Source organism: Podarcis pityusensis (genome assembly GCF_964106645.2).
Source record: "Podarcis pityusensis genome assembly, chromosome: 11".
In the NCBI taxonomy this organism is placed as follows: domain Eukaryota; kingdom Metazoa; phylum Chordata; class Lepidosauria; order Squamata; family Lacertidae; genus Podarcis; species Podarcis pityusensis.
In genome coordinates, this window is record NC_138036.1 from 14,626,347 (window position 1) to 14,652,958 (window position 26,612).

Sequence of the window (26,612 nt, forward strand, 5' to 3'; positions counted from 1 at the left end):
TTTGTTTCTACCAGATGGTGTTAGACTACAGCTCCCATCATCCCCAACCATTGGCCATGGTGGCTAGGACTGATGGGGATTGGAGTTCAACAACATCTGGAGGGTCACACCTATAACTGTCACCTAATCCACACTCCTGGATGATAAGGTTTCCAGCCACAATGGCTATGCTCTGCCTGCGTGGCTGGAGGCAGAAATGCTTCTGAATGCCAGTTGTTGGAAACAGCAGGACAGTCCTGCTTGCGGGCTTGCCACATGCATCCGGCTGGCCGCTATGAGAACAGAATGCTGGATCAGGTGTGCCACGGGCCTGATCCAGCAGAGCTCTTCTCATGCTCTTCTACAATTGCAGACCTATTCCTTCACTAAATACGATCGAAAGTCATTACATCAGTGGCTGCAAAACTAAAGGATTAAGATCGGAATTGTGGAACTTGGACTGCTTAAGAGAACTGGTGCAGGACCAAGGAATGACATCAACTCCTGATAGCCAGAACACGGGAAGCCATCCAAAAATGTTTAATTCAGAACTGATTAATTGGCTCTTTTGTGATGATTTGGTATTGTGTTAATGTGGCCTGCACTGGATAGTCATAAATGAAAAATTAATTTAAAAAATTTAATTCTATAATTGCCAACCTATTCCTGACTCCAGCAGTCTTTGAACTTTATGGAATACGAAAAGGAAAGGAAAGGAAAGGAACATGGCAAACAAAGCAAAACAGAAACATACGGAACCCAACTTACATCCAATGCTTCCTGTGTTGCATGCTTCGTAGGATTCCTTGGATGCAGCCGTTCATATATCACTGTATCCGCTCCTTTACAATAAAGCTTGATTGCTCCATCTGGTTCTCTTGCTACAAAAGCAACAGATGGATTAGGAACACTGCGTTATAGGAAAAATGCACTCCCCCTTCATGCTGGGGCCTATGCTGGACCCTTTAAGAAACATAGGGTAGTGCTTCCTAAGGAATCAGATCATACTGAGTCCCGCTGCAGGATTTCAGATGGGGGTTTCTCCTAGCCCTACCTAGAGATGCTGAGGACTGAACCTGGGACTTTCTGCATGCAAAGCAGATGCCTCACCACTGAGCTATGGCCCTTTCCCAAACTGCCTCCATGCTTAAGACTAAAACGAGAGGAGGAGGACTGTATTGGGAAAACTTGTGGGAAATTGGTTTGAAGACTGGAGTCTGAAGGGCATCAGTGCTGTAAAGCTAAGATGATGGGCTGGTCTGCTGCTATGCTGGAAGTATACAAATTATTTATGTAAGGAGGTTTCATTAATTCTTTCGTTATTGCTCCTTTAAAAAAAGGGCGGAGAGCACAGTTGATGTGTTTTTCCACTTCCAGCAGAGAGACCTTCTAGCACATGGTTTTAGGATTTATGAACCTTTTTCTTTCTTTCTTTTTTGCAGCTTACTCACTGATAACGGACATCCTCTTTCTATCGCTGTTGAAGTCCAAAATGGCAAGAACTTCATAAGTTTTCACAGTTCCCATCTCGCTTATTGTAATAGTATTCTGTGTCCGTGAAAGGAAAGCAAAACCAAAGTTTCTGGCTGCAGTTACCAATGCTCCTTCGTCAGGGGAGGCCGCCTGATAGCTGAGCTCACCTAGAGTATTAAGACAAAAAATTAGAAAACTTTCATAGATGGGAGAATTGCGTGAGTTAATATATGCGTGAGTCTCTTGCCCATGTGTTCTGTTCTCACACCGGCCCCTCCTTTCTTGACATGCTGCAATAACCCTGGAAGTTCTCATTTAATCAGTTTCCCATTACATCTGAACCTGTACGCTTTGGTTAGCAGGCGCAGAATATGCCAGACCTTGAACCATTTATGTGGGGTTGCCATAAGGCTTTTCCCTTAGTCTGGTAACCATTGTTTCCCAGTTCAGACAGAACAGTAAACTATGGTTTATTCTAGGTCTCCAGGATTAATTGTTCCAAGAAAGGAGGGAGGAAACAGAATGTGTGCAGGTGCAAGACTCATTCATATGCCAGTTTATTAAACCAAAATATAACCTGACTAGAGTGTGGAGAGGGGTCTGTTATGATATTAGGGATGGTGAAAAGCCTTGAGCACAGATATAGATAAAGGGGCTTCTTAGCAACATCAGTAGTACGTGTATTTGCCAGCAGTTTGCAATTTCGTAGTAACACCTGACGCACAAAAGTGCAGCTATTGCTATATAGATGTAGAATTCTAAACTAGGCTGTCTTATAAACATTCCATTTCAATGAATATTGGGTCAGCTCAGTGTATATAAAATGAGGATTCTTTGTGGATGCAGTACTTACCATCAGAGGCATCCACCATCACTGTGTGGCAAATTGCAAGCAGGAAGAAGAACTGTCGAATTTCAGGTTCCTTGCCAGACCGAATTTGTTCGATCAGATACTGATCATGAAAGGTGAGCTTCCCATCTGCATACATATTCCAGCTGAAGTCAACTTGCTACACAAGAAGGGAATGTGAATAATGTGTTAGTGCACACAGTCTATCTTTCAGACAATGCACAACCAGTTCAAAGTATAAACAGTATGTAGGCCACATCCTGGGACAGTTGGGGCAGCTTAACCTTTACTGAGAAAGGTCAGCAGTAGAGAAGCAGGTGTAAGTCCAACTGTACCCCATAAAACATTTAAAAAAAAATGGAAAAACTTTCTGACAGTAAGAGCTGTGTAGCCAGCCTCGCTGACCCTCCAACTACCTCCCAGGTGTTTCACAAACTCCTGCTTCCTTTGATGCTTCTGGCATCTATGTCACAGGCTGGCCATCTGAGGTTAATAATAATAATAATAATTTATTATACCCCGCCCATCTGGCTGGGTTTCCCCAGCCACTCTGGGCAGCTTCCAACAAGATATTAAAAATACATTAAAACATTAGTCATTAAAAACTTCCCTAAACAGGGCTGCCTTCAGATGTCTTCTAAATGTCAGGTAGTTGTTTATTTCTTTGACATCTGATGAGAGGGCGTTCCACAGGGCAGGTGCCACTACCAAGAAGGCCCTCTGCCTGGTTCCCTGCAACCTCACTTCTCGCAGTGAGGGAACCACCAGAAGGCCCTCAGTGCTGGACCTCAGTGTCCGGGCAGAACGATGGGGGTGGAGCCTCAGAGAAAGTTATCTTTGGAGTTGGCCAAGGGTCATATCTCTGCCTCTTTTTAGGGATGTATTGCTTGCTACTGAAAGTCACCTACCTCAGGATGATGCAGTTCTTGGCCTGTTTTATCCCTGCACGTTCCTGCAAGGAAAATAGATATATATAAATATCAAAATTTGATACAACCAAAATTTGTTTTCAGGAATCTGCCAGTGTCTTTAAAGAAACATGCAAGCAGCAAACGAAGAGAACAGGTGGTTCTCTGTTCCCAGGATCTGCTTTTCCACAGTCCTGGCATGTGAATGTTTGATTAGCCACAGTGCTCAATGATATTGGTCGGCTCAGCCTCTATTTATTTGTTTAATCATCTCTTAAAGCCATCTAAAAGCTGGTGGCCATCACCATGGTTTGCATCCAACTAAATGCTACTCAGAGCAGATGAACTGAAATTAAAGCACCTCGCAAAGAGCCATTTTTTTTTCATGAGACAGCTCCTATGGAACTCTCTGCCCATTGATATCTTCCATGCCTGTTGACAGCTTTTCTGCTTTGGCAAATGCACCCAGGCATGTAAAGCTGATGTGCATTTTAACATTTAAAAGTTTACACCGTAAACTAAAATTAAATGGTTATTTTATTTATTCTGCTTTTTAAAATAAACTTGTTTTTAACATTGGTTCTTATGGAAAATGTTAACATTTATTCTGCATTTTTAGCAAACCACTTAGAGGCTTTGTTCACGGTTAAGCAATAAACAAATTGTTAAGTAAATACACTTGTTAGTAATGCCCACTAATTTCAATGTGTTTGCCTCCAAGTATGGCAAACATTGGACACAGAACCATCTTCTGCAGTGGTGAATTCTATAATTTTTGATAGTAAGTGAAGGAGCACTTCCTCCTGCTAATATTTCCGTGGCATCCAACCAATTTCTTTGGGAAACTCCAGTGATGCTTAGACTTACCATAGGATTGTCCATTTATGCAACACTTTTTGAATGCCATTATGTTCTGCGTCAGTGTGCCCGTCTTATCTGAGAAGATGTAGTGGATCTGTCCAAGCTGTTCATTCAAAGTGGTTGTCCTGGCTCTTGCCGCTGTATCCTTCTCTGGGTAATACATCTGCAAGTCCCAGTTGATGAAGTAGCTTTGGCCCAAACGGATCACTTCAACACTGAGGGAGTAAGATGTAACAGTGATTATTATCCTTGCTTCGAGATCTTCAATGTACAAAAGCAGGGCATTTAACAAAACTATGGAGTTCTGCAAACCATGCAAGATTCTTAACTGTTAAATCTTGCATGCGCTCTTGCATGCATGCAACAAACTCACCACACGTTTTTCTTCCCCTATGCAAGTTGGTGCCAAGACAAATAACGTGGTTCTATGTCCCACTTCCCTGCCACCAAGACCAGAAGGGCACCACCAAAGGACTGCTCAGAAAGAACAGGCAAATATATCTCCATCATCGACTTCTTGTACCCTCACTAACTGATAGCATTGACTTATTTGCAGAGAAGGTATTTGTAAAAAGGGACAGGATTGTCAGGGAGGAATATCTGAATCATGTTTACACTTACAAGAAAAACAAACAGATATTGTTGCAGCCTTGCACTGCTTCCAAACTGTCATATCTTTTATGGGTATGATTCTGTAGTATATCCACAATTTTAGGTTACAGAACTGAAGTGGATTTAGCGCTCTTCTGCTCTTGGATTAAAAAAAAAAAACCACTTTGCCGAAAATTGATTTATTTATTTTTTGTAGTAAGAAAAGTGATGGAGAAATTCATTAGGAATTGTGGGATAATGGTGACATCGGGCAATATTATACAGGGGTACCTTGGTTCTCAAACGCCTTGGTACTCAAACAACTTGGAACCCAAACCCGGAAGGAAGTGTTCGGGTTGCAAACTTTTTTTGGAAGCCGAACGTACTCCATTTTGAGTGTTATGCTTCCGTTTTGAATAGCACACTTCCATTTTGAGTGTGATGCTGAGGTATGTCTTTTTGCTATTTATTTTGTGTTTTTGATTTTGTGGCTCTTTTTGTTTTGCTGACTGTGTGGAACCCAGTTCAGCTACTGATTGATTGTGTGACTGCAGTACAGTGGTGCCCCGCAAGACGAATGCCTCGCAAGACGGAAAACTCGCTAGACGAAAGGGTTTTCCGTTTTTTGAGCTGCTTCGCAAGACAAATTTCCCTATGGGCTTGCTTCGCAAGACGAAAAACGAAAACGTCTTGAAAGTTTGTTTCCTTTTTCTTAACACCGTTAATACAGTTGCGACTTGACTTCGAGGAGCAACTCATAGAACGCGGTGTGGTAGCCTTTTTTGAGGTTTTTGAAGACTTTGGTGATTTTTGAAGCTTTTCCAAAACTTCTTTTAAACTTTTTAAACTTTTTTGGGGGGTTTTGGATTTTGGGTTGGGGTGTTTGGAATTCAAGGACTTGGTGTTGGGGAGGGGTTTGCAAGAATCTGGAAGCTTGCGTGGTTTTTTTCTGCATTTTTATGATTTTCTGTGACCATTGGGCCACTCTGCTGTTTTTTAAAAAAAATTCTGGATTTGAATTTCTGTGTGGTGGGTGGCTGGGGGAACAGTTGAGGAGGGGGTTCTTCAGCAAGAAGCAAAGAGTGGAAGAGGAACCTTCTTCGAGTTGTCCCCCAGAGTCTTAGAAAATGTACTGTACACTTTGTTGATTTTTAAATGTTTTTCTGTCATGTTTAGAAACTTAATTTATTGTTCCTTCAATTTTTGAAATGCTCTTTACAGTATGTGTGACTTTATAGAGCACTTAATAAACTCTTGTTGTACCAAATTTGGCTTTGTTTGGACTTTTTTTTGACCATAGGAACGCATTAATTGGATTTCAATGCATTCCTATGGGATTTCGTGCTTCGCAAGACGAAAAATTCGCTAAACGAAAAAACTCGCGGAACGAATTAATTTCGTCTTGCGAGGCACCACTGTATGTTGTTTATTGCTTTAATTTTATGGAACAATTGTCTCGTTAGATAGTAAAATTCATGTTAAATTCCTGTTTTAGGGGTTGTTTTTAAAAGTCTGGAACAGATTAATCCATTTTGCATTACTTTCTATGGGAAAGTGCACCTTGGTTTTGGAACACTTTGGTTTTGGAACGGACTTCTGGAACGGATTAAGTTTCAAAACCAAGGTACCACTGTATAATCTCTATGCAAACTAATTTGAACAAAATCTCAGCAATAACATAATATAATCTCCACACACATGTTGAATAAACAAATCAGGGAGAATGGTCAATAAATGGCCATTTGGAAGAACCCATGATCTGTGGGAGAAACTATTTATGTAGGAAATTTCTTGGACAGACTGAGATTTCATTAACCTATAACAATTTCAATGCTTGCATGCAGAACTGCAGTGAAGTTACATATATTTGTTACCTCACGTAGAGGGAAATTGGGACCATGGTGTTAAGGACAATGATGTAACCCCAAAAGTTAAAGAAGCCTCTGGTAGCAGGGGTCTCATCCTTTCCGTCATAGAGGTACCAAGAAGAATTGCCAATCTGCTGTTCCCAATAGGTGTGCCCAATAGCCAGGCCAGCTGACGCTAAGATGAGCAAAACGAAAATCTGGAGGAAAAAACATTAAGACGACAAAACTTTGTAAAAGGTTAGCTGAAGCTCATGCTTTTTAATCCTTTCCTGCTTCCCAGACTAACTACCATGAAGAAGAATTAGCCATCAACTCGCTGATACTTGAAAAGAATAGAAACAGGAATCACTGACAGATGCAGCAGAATTCTTTATTTTCTGTTACGTATAGGCTACCAAGGTTGCTGCTCTCAAAGTGGCTCTCGACTTGTTTTTTTCTTTAAAAAAAGCCTCAAAAACCATTCACCAATTATTTTATTACATTTACACCCCACCCTTCCTCCCAAAGGAATCCCGGGCGGCGAACCCATGTGTGATAAAACAGTACCCTTGAGGACTCAGCTACATTGGTCAAAAAACAATGTTATAAACATGCAGCACCAGATGGCGCCAGAGAGCAAAAAAAAATTTCTATGTGATTTCCACATAGCATTTTTTTTTCTTTTGTTATAACTTAATTTCTAACTTATTTATAGCATTTTTTCCTGTGTGTAAATCCACTCTGAAAGTAAAGCAAAGCCATTAAAAAAACTGGAAGCATTTTTTAAAAAAAAAAAACCAAACAGCCATTAAAGTATTTAAACAAGTTTAAAAACGGTTGTACCCAAATCTTGTGTCTGGATAGGCCCAGTGAAAGAAGAAAACGTTTCAGCAAGCATCTAGAACAGTACAGGGAAAGCAACTTCCTAATGTCAGTAGGCAGGGGGTTCCAGAGGACACTAAATGAGCGATCCTGTGCAAATGAGGAACCAAGGCTGTGCGGCAATTGTAAAAGTAAAGGTAAAGGTAAAGGGACCCCTGACCATTAGGTCCAGTCGTGGCCGACTCTGGGGTTGCGGCGCTCATCTCGCTTTATTGGCCGAGGGAGCCGGCGTACAGCTTCCGGGGCATGTGGCCAGCATGACTAAGCCGCTTCTGGTGAACCAGAGCAGTGCATGGAAACGCCATTTACCTTCCCGCCGGAGTGGTACCTATTGATCTACTTGCACTTTGATGTGCTTTCGAACTGCTAGGTTGGCAGGAGCTGGGACCGAGCAACAGGAGCTCACCCTGTCGCGGGGATTCGAACCACTGACCTTCTGATCGGCAAGTCCTAGGCTCTGTGGTTTAACCCACAGCGCCACCCGCGTCCCAATGCCAGTGCTTTTTTTCTGGGGGGACACAGGGCTACACATACCCCTAAATATTTTGTGAATCTAAGTTTGGCCTCATTGAGGGGCAGTATTTCAATTTGAGTAGGAAAATGAGAGTACCCCTAAACATTTATTTATTTTTAGGAAAAAAATCACTGCACAATGCTAAACCAGCCACCCCATAGCTTGCTTCTGCCTTCCTTGAGAGGAGGGGGCAGGTATAAAGCGAAGCACGCAGCTCAGGCACTGGTTAATTTCTCTAATTGTGATTTATGGCCAGTGTTACATGTGAATGCAGCCAAGCTAAGAAGCATCAGAGCACCTGATAAATCAATATCAACAGCCCAGACTATGACACATATAAAAGCGGACAAAACAGCAAAAAATAGTACATCGGGAGACCAGAAGCAGAAAAGTACTGACATAAATGCCAATTATAAGCAACGTGGAATGAAACAAAAAAAGTCTTTAAGACCCCTTTAGGAACCATCAGTGTAGGGACCATATGCATCAAACTGCTTAGGTCTTTAAAGAAACCGTATTTTTCGCTCTATAAGACACACCCGACCATAAGACACACCTAGTTTTAGAGGAGGAGAACAAGAAAAAATATATATTCTCTCCCTCTCTGCGCAGCGCCTCTCCAGCGAAGCGAAGTCAGAACAGCAAGAGGGATCGCTGCGCACCGATTCCTCTCGCTCTCCTGGCTTCAGCGAAAGCAACGGAAAGCCTCCGGAGCACAGCAATAGGAGCGCTCCCGCTGCACTCTGGAGGCTTTGCGTGGCTATCCCTGAAGCCAGGAGAGTGAGAGAGATCGGTGCGCACTAGATGTTGCTAGTTTATAATCTGCATTGTCTTTTACCATTGGCTATTCTGAACGGGGCTTGATGAGAACTGCAGTCCAACAACATCTGGAGGGCACCAGGTTGGCGAATGCAGCTCCGCACCAACCCATAGCTGTCAACTTACAGATTTGAAAATAAGGGATCAGCAGCCAAAACAAGGGATTTTCCGAACACAGGTATGTTCGACTTCTGAGCCCTTCCGAGCCAAAGGCAGAAAACCCAGCCAGCAGCCAAACAAAGCCTCAAGCGATGGTTCCCACAGCGCAGCAACCCGGCAAAGGGGATGCAGCAAGGAAAGCCACCGTCACCTCTCTGCTGGGAAGCGCTGAGCAAAGGCGAGTCCCCAGGCAACGCGGCCAATTTGATCGGCACAAGGCATGCAAGCTCCACCCCCCAGTCGTTCTTAGACTCCTTATTGAGTGAGCAACGCAGCCAAGCAACACAGTTGGAGCCTCCCTCCTCCCTGGCCGGCAGGGAGGGAAGGAGAGGAGCTGCTTCCTTTGAAACCCGGGAAATTTAAGGGACATCATCAATAAGGGACAGCAGCGGGACACAGCGCTGGGATAAGGGACTTTCCCACCAAATAAGGGACAGTTGACAGCTATGCACCAACCGGAGCTTCCAAACCATCTTTAAAAGCTGCCCACGCTGCAGAACTATAGTTTGGATATAGCCAGCAGCAAGTATCTGTGGCAAAACCTGTTTCTCCAGGTAAGGTGTTTTTTTTAAATGCCGGCCGTGACCCTAACAAAGCACATAAGGTGAAATGCTTAAGAGTTGCCTAATGGGAAAGCCAAACCTGCAGATCTCTGCATGACACTTCTATGTGTTTGCAAGTCCTGGCCTCTCTCTACCTGCCTCACTCACAGAAAACCATCCACCCACACAAACTTCAGTATGGAAGCAAGCAGGAAGCCTTTGCAGAGCCTGTGCTAGGTACACAAATGACTCTGTCAATAAGCAAAATAAATATTTAATATGCACAGAGCTGCAAGCTAGCGATCAGTAAAGAGCTACAGCTCCCGTAAGCTCTAAAAGCAAAAAGTAAACACAAAACTTCTTACCGTATAAACCATGTAATTCATAAGGGAGTCAATTTTAGTCCTTTTAAACCGTGTTTTCCCACTGTTTTTCATTATTTTTGTGTCTGCTCCTAAAATCATATTAAAAACTGCAGTGTAAATGTCACTGAATTTTAAACAAATATGAATACTTTAAAACTGCTTTCTTAACGGCTAAAGACAACTATGAACATGAATAATTTTAAATAATATAAGTACATTTGATTATCTCTCATAGATTTAGGTGAGGGAGTAGGATCCATTGAACACAATGAGTCTTACTTCTAAGTAGAAATGTATATACTTGTGTTGTTAATATAGTGGCAACTCTAACAAATGATTTATTTTTTAAAGCTGCTATTTCTGTTGCTGAAAACAGTAAGCTGAATATCCCAGGCACAATACACTGTCATAGGAATATTCCTCTCGTGCAAAAGTGCGTATTGTGTGACTTATATAGAGGTGTGGGGAGGATTTTAAGACATTTTGGGGTGTCTCTTTGCATGAATATGCAAGTAATTTCCTTTTCTTAGTTTTTTTTAAAAAGACCTTACTGATGCTTCCATTAGTTTGGCTTCTCACAAGAACCTATGGGCATTCCAGTCTAAAGCAGAATGCCCCATGGGAAAGATGCAAGCTTCAATAAGCCTTTTGTATTTTATTTTAAAAAAAACAATCACTACCTTGTGTTAAGGTAAAAAGACCTCCCTTCCCCAAATAATTTCATCCCTGTCTGAATCAATCTGTGGATGGGGCATTATATACCCTACAAGTGTCCCAGAAAAACCGGGACATCCCATTTCCCCCCCCATAAGATCTCAGCAGCCATTTTGGGTGCCGTGATCTCACATGACTTCTTGCCAAGATCTCGCCCCCCCCCAAGAAAACCCCACTTTTTTGGAGCAGCGATCTCACGCAGCACCCCAAAACACATTTTTGGGGCTCCATGATCCCTCACAGGTCACATGACTCGTGTGGGAGCGTGTCTCAGTTTGGGGACTCAACATATTGGAGGGTATGGCATTAGGTGAAGGAGAGGGTTTTGGGCTCAGCCTCCAACAACTCCAGGCTGGGCTAAGAAAGACTCCTACATTCAGCCCTGCCAATCAATGTCAACAATTACACCCCAACCGCATGAAATAATAATAAAAAAATAAAAAAGCTGGGGTTATTGCATTGGTCCAGCTCTAATTTAAACAGGCAGCAGCATTCCATTTCCAAAACAGATACCTGCAAATATGACAAGCCCATGACAAACGTCAGTGTTCCGGATTTTGCAGCCACGCAACAAGATTTTATCAGCATCCAAAGCATAGCTTTTTCCTTTCCACTTCAAAGTCCCTGTGAATTTATCGAGTCGGTTGTTGGGCTCTTCGCATTCTATCAAACCTGGTGTGGTAGTTCAAAAAAAGAATGAGGAGAGAGAAAAAAACACTACGTCACAAGAATGTATTAAAACATTTTCATGGTAAGCCATTCTCTTTAAATATTAAGCAATGAATTCTGCAAAAGTACAATATTTAAAAGGAGATGTTTGAAGGAACAACACCCCTTAGCTCCCTACTGCGTCAACTGTGGCAGAAATGCACTGCAGTTTTTACATATAGTTATGTACCACTTGTAGAGTTGGTCTCTGTGGCAGAAATGTTTCAGGGGATGAGGTTAAGACGGCATTTGGAAGCGAAGTAAAAAACATACAGGCACAAACGAGGAAGCAGATCAATCATCAAGAAAAAAGGAAACTCACTGATTGCAGTTCCCTTTTAGCCTACGATGGATAAGTCTGCAATACATTTATAGTAAGACAATTTAAGGAGACCTCTCAGTAACTATTGAGGAGATTTGGATGAGCATGTTATATAGCAAAAAAATATGCATCTGTATCTGACTGGAATGTGATCAGATGCTAAAAGTGGTTCTACACAGGAGATAAATGGAAACTATGGAGTAATCACAAGCAATGGCAAATATGGGGATCTGTGGCCCTCCAGATGTTGCAGGACTACAATTCACATCATCCTTGACCATTCACCATGCTGGTTGGGAATGATGGGAGTTGGAGTCCCTAATCATTGGAGAGCTTCATCGTGACCGACATGTCAATAAGAGGGAATTATTTGAAATGCTCAACAAGCATTAAGGTGCCTAACAGAAAAGCTTTCTTACTCAGGGGACCCCCCTCTCATACCTGCAATTTTCAGATCTCAAAACACTGGGGTCATTTAAGCGAACCCTTTTCTGCCTCCCCCTCAAAAAATACCCACAACACCAAATGACTACCCTTGTGTGAAAACTACTACAGATATAGCTCTGAAATTTGTCAGGATTCATGCCTTCAGAAGGGGCAATTTTGCCTGAAAATTTCACCCAATTATTTCCAATAATAATTAAAAAAACACAGGTAGTTCCTGTTTGGGAGGAAAAACAACACATTTTGGGAGTGTCCAGAACAAAATCCTCTGCCCCTATTTGCCTGGAATTTAGCAGGCTGCATCCAGTGAGAAGAGAACTATGTCTGCAGATGTCATCCACTTCTGTCAAAAAGGGGGGAATGTTATTGCAATTGTTTAGTTTCCCAACCATGAATGGGGTGGAAATTAGCCAGACACAAGCCAAATTGGGCAGCCTGTGACAGTGATGGCCAAACTTGGCCCTCCAGCTGTTTTGGGACTATAACTCCCATCATCCTTAGCTAACAGAACCAGTGGTCAGGGGTGATGGGAACTGTAGTCCCAAAACAGCTGGAGGGCCAAGTTTGGCCATCACTGGCCTATGAGCCAACTCAGACTGAGATCAGCTGTTTTCCAAAGTGCTGAATTGGGTGCCAAACCAACTTGTACCGTCTTGTGCACATCCTGTTGCTTATTTACAGGTCACCTTTCAGGGCGACCTGCTTCAAAGTGGCTCACCACATATTAAAACACAAAACAGTCCAAGCCATAAAAACCATAGTATAAACACAAAATGTCTAAAAATATAACAGCAACAGCAATTGAAAACAGTGTCAGCGGAATAAAAACAGACCCAAACTTTTTCAAAAGCTGACTAGATGTTTCCCCCCTCCCCCTTAAGGCTTTTGTGTTCTTTCGAAAACCGGTAGAAAAGGTGCAAACATATATCCTTGGGAAGAGACTTCTAAAGTGATGGCCCACTGCAGTCAGGCCCCATGAAGACATGACTCTGCCATCAGCTTAACACTGTTCATCTACCTAGCCTAGTGCTGCTGACTATGACTAAAGGGAGATGATGATGATGATGATGATGATGATGATGATGATGATTAATACCCCGCCCATCTGGCTGGGTTTCCCCAGCCACTCTGGGCGGCTTTCAATCAAGTATTAAAATACAGTAGTCTGTAAAACATTAAAAGCTTCCCTAAAGAGGGCTGCCTTCAGATGTCTTCTAAAAGTCTGGTAGTTGTTCTTCTCTTTGACATCTGGTGGGAGGGCATTCAACAGGTTGGGTGGCACTACCGAGAAGGCATTTGGGGCAGCAAGTGGCAAAGCCTTTGCTGAAACAGTCATCTCCTAGGATAGGCGCACAGCACAGGTGAACAAGGAGGAAGAGATGACACAACCTTGCTTCCCTCACCGCTCACAGGAGAGCAATCAGGAAAGAGTGTTGTGCAAACCAGGCTTTTGTTTTTGAAAGAGACTGGCTTTCCCCTCTTTTTGTAACTTCAGTGGCATTAGGTACTTGCAGCTGTAGCTCATTAGTAAAGCACGGCTTTTGCGTGCACAGTTCTCAGTTGAAATCACTAGCTGGGAAAGTCTCCGTTTGCAAACCTGCAGACCTGCTGCTGGACCATCCTGCATTAGTTGGTCCAGTGTCTTGACATGACATAAGACAGCATATTCATATGTAATTAAGAAGAAATGCACGTTTGTACAAACCATCAAATGCTGCCAAGGCTCCCTCTTGGTGAAGGTATCTGTCAGTCACCTCCAGAGACATCTTGAACTTCAAGTTGGTTTCACTGAAGCACAGGAGGGAAATGCAAAGTTGTAATGTTGCAAATTCTATAGGGACAATGGGCCATTAGAAATTTTAAAGGAACCATTAAGGTTCCATTAAAAGGAACCTTAGCTTAGCTTTCGGTTCTACTGTTCTGCGGGTTTCTAACAAAACAGCAGCTGAACAACACACAAAGCAAACAAAACCCCTGGGGCTCCAAAGAGAGCAACAAGGGTATGAGCAACAAGATGTGCTTTGTCACACGGTGTTCTTTGCTACTGAAGTATAAGAGTACACAGTGGTGCATGTCCATTTGGGTCAATCAGATGATGGTGCTATAAAATGTTAATCCCAACAAGGCAGAACAGGTTTTCCTAACTCATTTGTTGCACATAGATTTTATTAAGCACCGCTTGGGGAAGCTACCTGGAGCCTGCTTAGACATGCAAGCAGGCCTTTTCTTCATTTCTTTGATCACAATGGGAGAATATGCATTGCACCATGATTACAGAAGCAGAAGATCGGGGGGGAAATGGCTGTATGAAGCCAGGACCACAGAAATGGCTGCACCTGTCTCTGTGTAAGCCCCTTATCATTCAGGCTAATTTCTCTCTCTATAGGCAAGTATTCCTGCAAATGCTGAAGGTCAGTTGGCCATCTGCATTGCAGGGGATTGGACTAGGTGGTCTCTTCCAACTCTGTAATTCTATGATTCAAAACAACAGAGCCAATTAATAGTTTTTATCCTTCAGTAGAAGAAGTTATCAGTAGCAGCCCTGGCCATGGTGAGCCATCCCCTACAAAAAGGACAATTTATACAATGGCTCGGTGGATAAGACTATATTTGGTTAGGCCCGAGTGTCATGTCACTCAGCTAGATCCAAAATCGACAACCTCCCAGGATGTAATGGTAAAGAATAGACCCACCTCTGCTCTTGCTATTCACCCAGAAATCAATATTTATATTGGTTCTTGAACAGCTTGGCTCCCAAAGAAATTGGCTCCCGACCGCCGCAAACCCAAAAATAAGTGTTCCAGTTTGCAAACGTTTTTTGGAAGTCGAACATCCAACGTGGCTTCTGCTTGAGTGCAGGAAAGTCATGCAGCCAATTGGAAGCAACGCCTTGGTTTTCGAATGGTTTTGGGAGTCAAACAGACTCCCGGAATGGATTAAGTTCAAGAACCAAAGTACCACTATACAACCTGATTATGTTTAAGAGCAGTATTTCCTTATCCTATGCATGTTGGGTCAAAATGTGCTTTTCTGAATCCACGCAACCTTAAAATGGACAGAGCAAGTTTTAAAACATAGCACCAAAAAAACCCCACATGTTGACTGGGAATTTAGCATGGCTAAGGCTAAGACTACAAAGAAGAGTAACTTTTTAATATTATGGGGAGGTAAACGTTAGGAGAAAGAACCCTTACCCATCTAGTTCAGCTGTCTCTACATAGCAAAGGCTATTAGGTTCTGAAGTGGACAGCAGCAGGATATCAGCCTGATTAAATAAAGAATAAAGCAAATTAAATGCATGTGAATGATACTGCCGTCACACTGCAAAAAAAAAATCTCTCTCTCTCTCTCTCTCTCTCTCTCACACACACACACACACACACACACAGCATTTCACTTACAGGAATAAAGGCATTTTTCCTAAGACGGATGATATCACCAACTTTGATGTCCTTCCATTTTGTATTTTCAAACCTTAAGTAGAGAGAAATAATATATATATATATATATATATTTAAAAAGTAAACTGGATAACATTTAGGAAAAAGGCTGAATGCTCTCAAAGAATATATGCCATTTCTGCTAGGTAATATTAACTAATAATATTTCAACCCTCTCAGTTTCTGGCTGTGCAGAAAATTATTAAAAACAGCCATGCTAACTTTCCACAGAAAACCTTTTTGAAACATGTATGATTAGTGCAGAGTGATGGCTGTTCGGACAGACAATTGTTAAGGTGACACCTATAGAACCATACCTGCCATCCTTGATTACATCACACGTGCGGTTGTTAATTTCATTGTCCATCCGATGCCGAGCCTAAGAAAAAGGAAGAAGAAGGGAAAGAGATTAAAAGAACCTATATCGTTGTTGCTGTTGTCTTAAAGCACAGCTGGGCAATCTGTATGAGCCCCTCAGACTCCTTCAGCACAGCTCCTTAAGCCCAGAAGAATGAATGGAGTTGGAATGAAGGTGTGTGTGTTTAGAACCCCAATACCTTACAGAACATCATCTTCTAATTGAGTGTTCCCGTGTCCCAGCACCAGAGGCCTTCTCTATTTCCCACACCCCTAGGAACTATCCAGGGGATGGCAACAAGGGAATGGGCTTGTGTCCTCCCCCCCTCGTCTACAGAATTCTCTCCCCCAGGGAGCCTCGCCTGGCACCAACACTGACATCTTTAGCCAAATAAGTTTATCTTCTCCCAGGAAACTGAGTGGTGTTTGTTTTTGCTTTGCTATCTGTGGTGGACAGGGAATGGGTTGTTCATATGGTTGAGCCTGGATAGCTCAGTTGGTTAGACCATGGTGCTGATAACACCAAGGTTGCAGGTTCGATCCCTGTATGGGCCAGCTGCATATTCCTGCATTGCAGGGGGTTGGACTAGATGATCCTCAGGGTCCCTTCCAACTCTACAGTTCTATGATTCTATGATCTCCTCCTGCTTTGCTTTCAATTAATGCGCATGTTACTATTATTTGTAAGGCCTTTTATTTTTTTGGAGATGTTTGTGTAAAGTGGCTACTAAACTTAAGAAACAGTAATAGCAGTAATCATCCGTTCTATTTTGAATGAACAAAATTAAACTTTGTACATTCCTTGATAGGTCAGAAGGCAAAGAATGGGAAGCCCCAATTGCGGTGAATAATCATGCTAGGAACAAAGGTTTCGCAGATTCATTCTTTGGGGTGGCATAAAACACAATTCTCTCTTCTATTTATTTGTTGCAGGTCACCAATTGACCTGTTGTTACAATTATAATTTGTCATTCACCCTTTTTGTTCTTTGGTTCAGGAAGGTTTCTTGTGACAATTATTTTAACTACCCCAATATAATGTGTGTGGGGGGGGGGGAGAGAAACACCCTGAAATGTAAAAAGAGGAAGAATACATAAATAAAACAATGCTTACAATATCATCCACTAGGTCTTTTATCGCAGTGATGCCGAGAACCAAGAGTAAAGGTATCAGAGTTGTATACCATGAGAGGGTGGTTATCTGAGGAATGCACTGCAAGGAAAAAAAAAAGGAATATTTATGTATGTACCGTATTTTTCGCTCTATAACACGCACCAGACCATAACAGGCACGTAGTTTTTAGAGGAAGAAAACAAGGAAAAAAATATTCTAAACGAAACAGTGGATATATGATTTTTGTGGTTCATGCTGTGGCCACGGACATGTGATCTGACAGTGAGTTTGGAGTAGCCCAGTGCAAAATCCTGAGGATCCATGTGGATCCATGCTTTGTAACCACGTTTTTGCACCACTGCGGCCCCAGGCAACAGTGGGTGTGTGATTTTTTTGGTGCAAGATGTAGCCATGGACATGCTAGGTGATCTGATGGTGAATTTGGGGTGACCCAGTGCAAAAATCCTGAGGATCCATGTTGCTTTGTAACCACGTTTTAAGTGGGGAAGGAAGGAAAAGCACTCAAGGGACAAGGAACACGCGTGGGGTGGGTGGAGAAGGAGGCTGCTAATAATGAAGAAGAGGGGTATAAGGGGAGAAGGCTCCTTTAAAGAAGCAGGCTCTCTGTCCCTCTCTCCTCCCCACTCCGCGGCTCTTCTCCCGCTTTGCTGTTTCAAAGCAAGCCACGGAGGAGGGAAGGAAGGGGAACCATGGATCCTCTGCTCACGACTGCAGCAGATCCCCTCCGCCACCCGCAGGCATTCGCTCCATAACACGCACAGACATTTCCCCTTACTTTCTAGGAGGAAAAAAGTGAGTGTTATGGTGCAAAAAATACGGTATTTATTATTTTTGAAATTCCAAAAAAAAAAACCTACTACCCTGCATTTACGTCCAAGGTGTTTTACACATCTGTAGGCGCCATATCTCAGTAGTAGACCACATGGCTTTCAATATACAGTACAAATTTTCACACAGTAAATACCTTTGAACTGTTAACTCTCCTTGCCTGGCACCCCCCCCAACCTCCACTAAGGTACGTTTTGAAAGGCAGCAATGGTCAGAAGAAGAGCTGCACTAGCAAGTAAACAGGCAGGTGTAATGAGAGAGCAGAGCATGCTGTTAACCGAGACAAGCTTGCATCTACACGTTAAGCTCAAAACCAGTTCCAGCACCACAGCTGATCCTCCAGGAATGAATGGAATTGCAGTTACGCAGGGAGGAGGACTTTAAAAGTTGAAAGCTGGAGAGCCATTGTTCTCTCAAGTCAGGGTGGAGTGATTCTCTGAGCCCTAACACCTACATGCTCCATCGTTCATGCACTAAAATAATAAATTTAAAAATCAATCAACCCAGATATCCTCTTTGACCATTTCCTACTGATAATGGTACCTGACTTTCCCAACCCTTCAGTTTTAATAGGCTCAGCTGCAGGAGGAAAGGCAGATTTAGGGGAGAACAACCAGTTCAGTCGCACTGGGTCTTGGGGTCACCGCTGGGGGCACCATAACTACGATTCAGAATGAAGAGCGATAGGTGGAGGGGTGCTGAATTTTGACATCACACAGGGTGCTGCTGAAATTTGAGACCCCAAGATCTGCCACCTATGAAGAGTTGTACTTCATCACACACCTGCTTTAAATGGGGCACAAAGGGGTGGGGGTGGGTGAGCCAGTCTCCACAATGAATTATACAGTCCTGTTTTACCTGTAAAATAAGTAGAACCAAGAAATAGAAGTTGGCGACCCTTTTAAACTGCTCAAATAAATTCAGTGGCAAGAAGGTAATGGGATTATACTTGTAGGTTTTGATTGCATTCCCCTGTGGAAGAAGACAAAGAAGCATATTACAGAAAAAGCATTAAATATACTAACAAGGTAGCATTTCATGTGAAACGTTATCATTTAGTGAAATCATCCTTCAGTCAGGCAAGTGCATTATAGTTTTCCCACTAGTAACCACCTTGAACAAGTCATATGAAACGGATATGGGGTGTTCATGTACTGCGAAAAGGTGTAACCCGTGGGTAGGCAAACTAAGGCCCGGGGGCCGGATCTGGCCCAATCGCCTTCTAAATCCGGCCCGCAGATGGTCTGGGAATCAGCGTGTTTTAACATGAGTAGAATGTGTCCTTTTATTTAAAATGCATCTCTGGGTTATTTGTGGGACATAGGAATTGGTTCATTTCCCCCCAAAAAATATGGTCCAGCCCCCCACAAGGTCTGAGGGACAGTGGACCGGCCCCCTGCTGAAAAAGTTTGCAGACCCCTGGTGTAACCTATTTCTTGTTATCGAAGAGTTTGGTGCTGTGCTTTAAAGAGTGATAAAACGAGGCATTTAAAAAAAACCAAAAAACCTGCAGGAACTTTTTCCTCCAGGTCAGGTGTTGAATTAGAATGGATGAAGGATAAGAAACTTGTGGTTCTCTAGACTCCAACTCCCATCAGTCCTATCTAGGGCCAATGCTTAGGGATGATGGGATTTGTACTCCAGTAATGAAAACCAATGAACCACGACTAGTTGATCCCTGGACTAGGTGAAGGTCCCCTTCAACACCATGATTTTAAATCCACTTACTGCATATTTACTTTTCTTAAGGCACAGATAAGCCGTTTTCATAAATTGGGGCTGTTCATAGAAGGCACAATCATTTGCTTTAACTTGCCAGCCGCATTCTGAAAGATAAAACAAAAAAATGAAAACCATAAAGTGTGACAATCATGAACTTAATAATCAAGTGACTGAAAGCAGGAAATTTATTAACTCCCACCGGCATATGAAGGCTAGAATGGTTAGGACCCCCATCCCGCTCCCCAGTTAGCAGTCTTAGCATACCAAGATCAAAAAGAAACTACAAATGCAACAAAGATGAGCAGTGGAACAAATGGTGAGTGTTCTGCTTTTAAACATTTACTCCTTGTTCAAAGAATTAACAGAACAAGGGAACCCTAAGGAATTCCAAACAACTTCCCTTGATTTGCATAATTTCAAAACTACCTACAAGCTGTTTACTTTTGCTTCCGCTAAGGCAGAAGTGGGAGAACAAGTTAGCCGTGGGAGAGAGAAATAAGCTTTACTACCGGAATGACCTTGGGGAGAACATCCCAGGTAAATACGATGTAATTTGTGGTGATGTCAACCATTTGTCTTTTAAAAAATTAGCAAAGAACAGACTGGAAATCTCACTTAAAGGTTATCCTTATGACTCATCTACTGGTGGATCCAGAGGAGAGGAAAGTTAATTTACTGCCACAACTGTTTTTCTTCATCTCAAACCTACTTTTCACATCAGCATGTAGAGCAGGCTTCCTCAAACTCGACCCTCCAGATGTTTTGAGACTACAATTCCCATCATCCCCGACCACTGGTCCTGCTAGCTAGGGATCATGGGAGTTGAAGGCCAAAAACATCCGGAGGGCCGAGTTTGAGGAAGCCTGAAGTAGAGCCATTGGCAGGGTGGATAAAAATAAATGATTTTTTAAAATAAAAAAAAATGGATTTTTTTAAAATTTAAATTGGATTTTTAAAAATAAAATGCTTTCGGAGGAAAAATCTTTCTAAAGATAGTTTTCTATTTAACTTACATTATAGTCCGTCAGGAAATAAGGATTTGTTTTCAAATGTTGCATGAGGCTTTATATGCAATGTTTTAATTTTTTGGTAAATGAATTCCATTAATCCATTCACAATGTCACGCTCTTCCAGAGGTTTCTTTAAGATTATTTGGGGTAGTTTTTCTAACAAGAAGCTATTATCACAGATGCTTGTTTTTGCAGTTTTCAAAAGTGTGAATTTGTGTCTGCAGAGATAACATGCCTTTTCTTCACAGGAATAATGTTGTAAAATAAACATACACAGAGTTGAGCGGGGGGGGGGGGACCTTAATCCCATTGTTCCGCTGCAAATTTATATACAGTGGTGCCCCGCAAGACGAATGCCTCGCAAGACGGAAAACCAACTAGACGAAAGGGTTTTCCGTTTTTGAGTTGCTTCGCAGGACAAATTTCCCTATGGGCTTGCTTCGCAAGACGAAAATGTCTTGCGAGTCTTGAGATTTTTTTTCGCTCCCCCCCCCCTTTTTCTAAGCCGCTAAGCCGCTAATAGCCTTTTAGCAGCTAAGCCGATAAGCCGATAAGCCTTTAATAGCCGCTAAACCGCTAATAGCACTAATCCGCTAAGCCGCTAATAGGGTTGCTTCGCAAGACGAAAAAACCGCTAGACGAAGAGACTCGCGGAACGGATTAATTTCGTCTTGCGAGGCACCACTGTACACAGAATCAGCCCCTCTTAAACACTAAGTTCCAAGAGGTTCAATGAACAGATTGTTTGGAGTGGAACAGATCTGCACAAGTAGCTAAGTATGAAGCAGTAAAAATGAAAGCGGAACCTTGTGAGCGGAATACTCCACAATTCTTGGGATCTTTGTGTAATAATTGTGTGAGTCAGTTGCATGTCTGTGCAACTCAGACTTGAGGCAAGTGCTGAAGGCACTTCAGGGCTGGCAACCTCTTCCCAATCCCACTGGGTTCCAACAAATGCACTAACACTTAACTGTACAGAATAGGCACCTGAACGCAGAAGCAAATTTAAATAGGGATGTGTGTGGAAATAGTAACTGGGATCTGTAAGTCCTTGGCAAGACCTTGAACTGCTTGCCAGTCAACTAATAAGAGTTCCAGGCCCTTCTTCTCATTTGTAAATATTAAGATTATACCGGCAAGAATGAGTCTTTCTGTAAAAAAAAAAAAAAGAATTAAATCAAGTCTTACTGACTAGTGATTTAAATCGTAATTCAAATCAATTTGATTTAAATCAAATCAACCCTGGCTATTGGTTTATGCATAAATGCCCCATAAAGAGTGTGCCAAACTTGTGTGAATGCACTGTTTGTGTCAAATTGCACCCTGAGCCTGATAGTGTATACCCCTTCAAAATCTACATTGCAAAGTCCTGAAATTATGATTATGGGAATTTCTATCACCACCTCTCCACAGACAAAAACTGGCAGCGAATAGTTGTAGTTCTGGGAATTCTCAGCATTTACTGGAAGAAATTTCAGAACTGCAGCTGTTATCTTTGCTGAGTTTTCTTGTTGAGAAGTGGGCTAGTTCATCTAAGCAGAAACAAATTATGTATTTTTGGAAGTGCATTGCATATTCTAGGGGGATTTTTCTGGAGTGCCAGAAAAACTAAGTTAATAAAAGTAGAGAAAGTATGCTTTAAAATGTGGTGGTTTATGAGGGTTAAAAGAAGGGGGAAGTGATAATTTTTACAGTATTGCTTTGCATCAACTTGAAAATTCAAAGCTTGTGAAAAACAGAGTTGGAAATAGCTAGGACAAGGATTGTTTATATGCTAGTGTAAAATATATAGGAAGTTAAATATTGCAACCTATTTATCCACATACCTATTTCCTACTTTCATGCATAGATTTATACTCCTTGTTTTATATTTATAAGTTAGACAATTAGTTTTCTCTGCATCCATATCTTATCTTGATTATATTACTATGCATTCTTGTATATTTATAGTATACTTTGTATGTACAAATAATATAAAAATAAGAAAACCCATGCATAAAATGTGGCTTGTGCATTTTCAGCCAGTTGTTTAGAGGATATGGCCAAATAAATTTCATTTTAAACAGGCTTATGCCACTTCCAAACCACATTGGTAGTTTCCCTGTTGGATAAATCTAGGAATGACCCTGTGGTGTTTTGGAAACTGAACAGTAAAAACATAACACTCAGAGTAATTGCTTCCAACGAAGCTGGATGTTTGAAGATTTAAAGAAAGTACTTCATACGGTGCAGTGATGGCCAGGGCTGGCCCAATACATTTTGCCACCACAAAATGGAACCCACCACCACCACACCAGGGAAGAAGGGGTGAGTGAAGATCTCCATCAGAAACAAGTTGGGAAACTCAAATCAGCCTTACTCAATGGTCAAATGGAAATCAAAGGCCATTGCAATGAGGAAAATGGACCCACTCTGAATCTTGTTGGATAGGTGCACAGCCCAGGAGACCCCAGAGGGCAGCCCCCACCATTTCCTTCCTAGGGGGTGGGAGTAGACCAGCCGTATCTCCTATTCTCCAAGAGGCCGCTGTGGGGGCAGCATTGGAGGGGGAGTCAGCCAAGGAGGAGGCAAATTCCACTTCCAAGGAGTGGGCCCGGCTTTCGCTGCCACAGTGGAAGCAGCAGCAGCAGACAAAGACTTCCTTGGAGCTGCTGCTCCTGTGGACCACCTTGCCTCGTGTGAGGGCCGGCCCTAGTGGTGGCCACCAACTTGGATGGCTTTAAAAGAGGATTAGACAAATTCATGGAGAATAAGGCTATAAATGGCGGCTAGCTGTGTTCTGTCTGCTAGCTATACTAGTTAGTGGGGGTGTCACAAGTGGGGAGAGTCCTGCCACACTCAGGCCCTGCTTCCCATTGACATCTGGTTGGCCATTCCACACAGAACTGAATGGGCCTTTGACGTGATCCAGCGCGGCTCACCTTACATTCCCCTTCCGGAATCATTCATGTCCGACTCACCTTTTCTAAGCGTATCTCGAGTCACTTCCACCTCTCTGTTGATGCGGTTTTGCTCTGGCTCGACAGGAGGCGGAATGTCCAATTCATCCTCTGTCTCATCATCGCTATATGGCACCTCTTCGTCGTTTGGTTGGGAGTCCTCGTCAAAGGTAGTTTCTGAATCTCTTTCCGAATTCATCCTCCTAGCCGTTCCTAAAGCCGGAAATGAAAGCAAACTTGAGTTCAGCCTAGCAGGATAGCCACAGGATACAGCCCCAACCACCTCCCTGAGAGACTTTGCAAGCTGGAACAAAGTTCCCTTAGCACCACTTAAAAATAATAATAAAAGGTATTATTTTTTTCTGAATCTCAGTCATGCATCTGTTTTCAGTTGCCTGTCTCCTGAAGTGGTTGAAGTCTCTCACCTAAGACATAGTCCCTGGTAACAGATTAAACTGCCAAAGGAGGTTGGGCTGACTGAGAGTTCTGTAGTCTTGTGCAAATACACCTGGGAGTTTACAGGCAGTAAAATGTAATGGTGGTGGTGGTGAAACGTTAAAGGATCATTTTCTAAGTGAATAGGCACAGCTAAAAACTTCGTATATTCCAGCCTTGATTGTTCTTGGCTCACGGTGCTAGCAGACAATCAAGTTCAAGGTGGACTACTGAGGGGAGGGCATATACTTTACATCCAAAGGGAAGTCAATTCACCCATCAAATTCCTTTCAAAGAGCCAGAGGGTTTTAGCTGCCTCCATATACGTGAGCAACACACATGCTTTCCAGGCGTTAGATCATGGGTGGTGAAGATCCTGTGCCCCTACAGAGGACGTTGGACTCCAACTCGCATCAGCTCCCAGCCATGATGGCTCATAGTCAGGGATGATGGGAACTGAACCCCAGAAACATCTGGAGGGCCACAGATTCTTTATCCCTGCAGCAGGACTTCCATTTGAACTATCAGAGAAAGGAGGGAAATCAGCCTGGATGTGCACATCTGCCACAGTGTCAACAGTTGCCCAAACTTGATAATGATTTCAAGGATTAAAAATGCTCCACATACACTATACAGTTGTTGTAAACAAAGCTGTTGTCTTATTATCTCCTGTATTAAAGATGAGGAGGACTGAGGAAGAGAGAGAGAGCAAGAGAGAGCAGTGTGCCTAGTGAGTTCTCAGCAGATGTTAAAATTTGATCCAAGGACTTTCTGATTCATTGCTCTGGTTCTTCACCTACCCTACACTGGAATTTCTGCACTCATCCCTTTTTAACCACCATCCTCATCATCATGGCAAATTTAAACACATCAGAAAAATTCTCAAAGTAGTGTACAGATAAAATGCAGCTAAAATCCATAAAACCAATGAAAAACAACATCAACCTTGGGGACAGAGATACTGTAACTTTTTAAACAAATGTAGGCAACTGAAAGATGTGCTTTCAAAAGCAAAAAAGTGTAACTGTCAGATTGCATAAAGTTTCAGACAACTTCCAGTTAAGCTTATTTTAATCATGTTGAACGGTCATATTTATCTGCAGCTTCAACCTTATACAGGCAGAGTTATACATACAGCATTTGTTTCCCCAACACTGTACACAGGCAAAGGCAATCCTAGATTTCTTCTCGATATCTGCATCCTGCAAATATACCTTATTCTCTCATTCACTTGGAGATGCAAACTTAGTTAATCAATGTATTAAAACTCAAACGTTTAACAAACCTTTCTTTCAACAAGTGGCAGGATCTAATAAAATTACCACATGCTTCTATCCTGCAAGTGTACAGAGGCTGGACAGCTATCAGTCAGAGACGCTGGAGCTGCAGTCGGCATTACAGATCCTGCATTGCAAGGGGGCTCAGCTGGATGACCTCTGAGTACACATTTTCATCTCTATGATTAAGGATCATTTGCCTAAGGCACAACCCTGGCATTGCCACCTGCCTTCTGCCAAACGTAGCTTGCACTCAGTCCCCAGAAAACTCCTTAGAATGAGGTGTGCAATTATGCAGCCATCTCTTATCAGTACAGCAACTGAATACTAAAAAGCAGGCATTTGAAGAATATGTTATTAAATAAAATTTCTGTGTATTTGTGTGTGGAAATGAATAATAAAAGGGAGAAAGCTCACATATGTGCTTCAGACATGACAATAAAGGCAATTGTCCAATAAAACACAACAGCACAAAGAAGGGCACCTCTAATAGACCGTTTTGTTTCTTCTAAACGAAGCCTAACAGAACAGAATATGTTGTATTGTGAAGTATGACTACAATCCTTCTCTCTCAGGGGAACTGAACAATGGTTTTGCAGCAGAAAGTTGTAATTTAAAGTAGACACACAGCTTTACCCTCTGCCAATACCAAGCACTACACGCCACCCCAAAAAAACCGATTGACTGATGATTTAATTTGTATACTGTTAATATAAGCAGTACGCAGAAAACTGAAACAACAACATTGCGAAGAAGTTACAAAACATATGAAAATCAACATCAATTAATTTTCCTTCTGGCACATCCTCTTCCTCTCAGCCTCTGGGTTCTCTCCTAGGGCCCAAACAAACTCTCAGCTCACCCACAAAAGTCTCACAATAAGAGTTCCTGGAAATAGTCACCCTAGTCTTTCACTCCAGACTTGCGTTTTACAGACTGGCCCAAGGTGGATGGTACATCCTCAGGCTGCCCACAGTTGTGTCCCATCCAGTTCCCCTCTCCACACCCAGTTCCAGGGGCAGAACAGTTTGTTGAGTTTCCCAGGGGGTCCAGAAGATGGGTTGAGGAACCTATGCTCCTCTGAAAAATCGCTGGATGACAGCTTCCACTATCCCTGATCATTGGACCCTGCAGGCTGGGGCTGGGGCAGGGCAGGCAGGGAGGTTGGAGCCCAACAACATCTGGAAAGCCACAGGTTGCCCATCCTTGCAATAAAGCTTGTTAAAAAGTACTAAAAATTCCATAGGTAAGAAGCATATGCAATGGGGATCCAAAGCTCAAGGGAAACTCATTTGAAAGTGGAACGAACTTAAACAGTGTTGAAATTTAATATGAATGTCACTATGCTTTAGGGTGCTTAATGAACAAATTAGTTGGATTAGATCATTACATTTAAATTTGAATTTTATCAAATATAAAAGCTGCCTTTCTGTGATGTATAAAGGAGGTAAGCTTATAATTCTACAAGCAGTTACCATTTGCTAGAGGGAAG

At 42.4% G+C, this 26,612-nt stretch overlaps 1 protein-coding gene across 1 annotated transcript in view; it reads right to left on the reverse strand.

Moving 5' to 3' along the window:
• The window catches only part of ATP8B1 (ATPase phospholipid transporting 8B1), a 68,852-nt gene that overhangs the window by 15,705 nt on the left and 26,535 nt on the right, over nucleotides 1-26,612 (reverse strand). The window contains exons 2-17 of the mRNA XM_080973420.1: nucleotides 23,430-23,621; nucleotides 19,466-19,563; nucleotides 18,596-18,709; nucleotides 16,889-16,987; nucleotides 15,736-15,797; nucleotides 15,380-15,452; nucleotides 15,173-15,243; nucleotides 13,684-13,766; nucleotides 11,018-11,176; nucleotides 9,791-9,879; nucleotides 6,537-6,727; nucleotides 4,078-4,286; nucleotides 3,211-3,254; nucleotides 2,306-2,462; nucleotides 1,431-1,619; nucleotides 748-860 (exon numbers count right to left, since the gene is read on the reverse strand). Of these exons, the coding sequence (XP_080829546.1) occupies nucleotides 748-860; nucleotides 1,431-1,619; nucleotides 2,306-2,462; nucleotides 3,211-3,254; nucleotides 4,078-4,286; nucleotides 6,537-6,727; nucleotides 9,791-9,879; nucleotides 11,018-11,176; nucleotides 13,684-13,766; nucleotides 15,173-15,243; nucleotides 15,380-15,452; nucleotides 15,736-15,797; nucleotides 16,889-16,987; nucleotides 18,596-18,709; nucleotides 19,466-19,563; nucleotides 23,430-23,607 (1,929 nt within the window). The 5' untranslated portion in view covers nucleotides 23,608-23,621. The remainder of the gene's footprint in view (nucleotides 1-747; nucleotides 861-1,430; nucleotides 1,620-2,305; nucleotides 2,463-3,210; nucleotides 3,255-4,077; nucleotides 4,287-6,536; nucleotides 6,728-9,790; nucleotides 9,880-11,017; nucleotides 11,177-13,683; nucleotides 13,767-15,172; nucleotides 15,244-15,379; nucleotides 15,453-15,735; nucleotides 15,798-16,888; nucleotides 16,988-18,595; nucleotides 18,710-19,465; nucleotides 19,564-23,429; nucleotides 23,622-26,612) is intronic.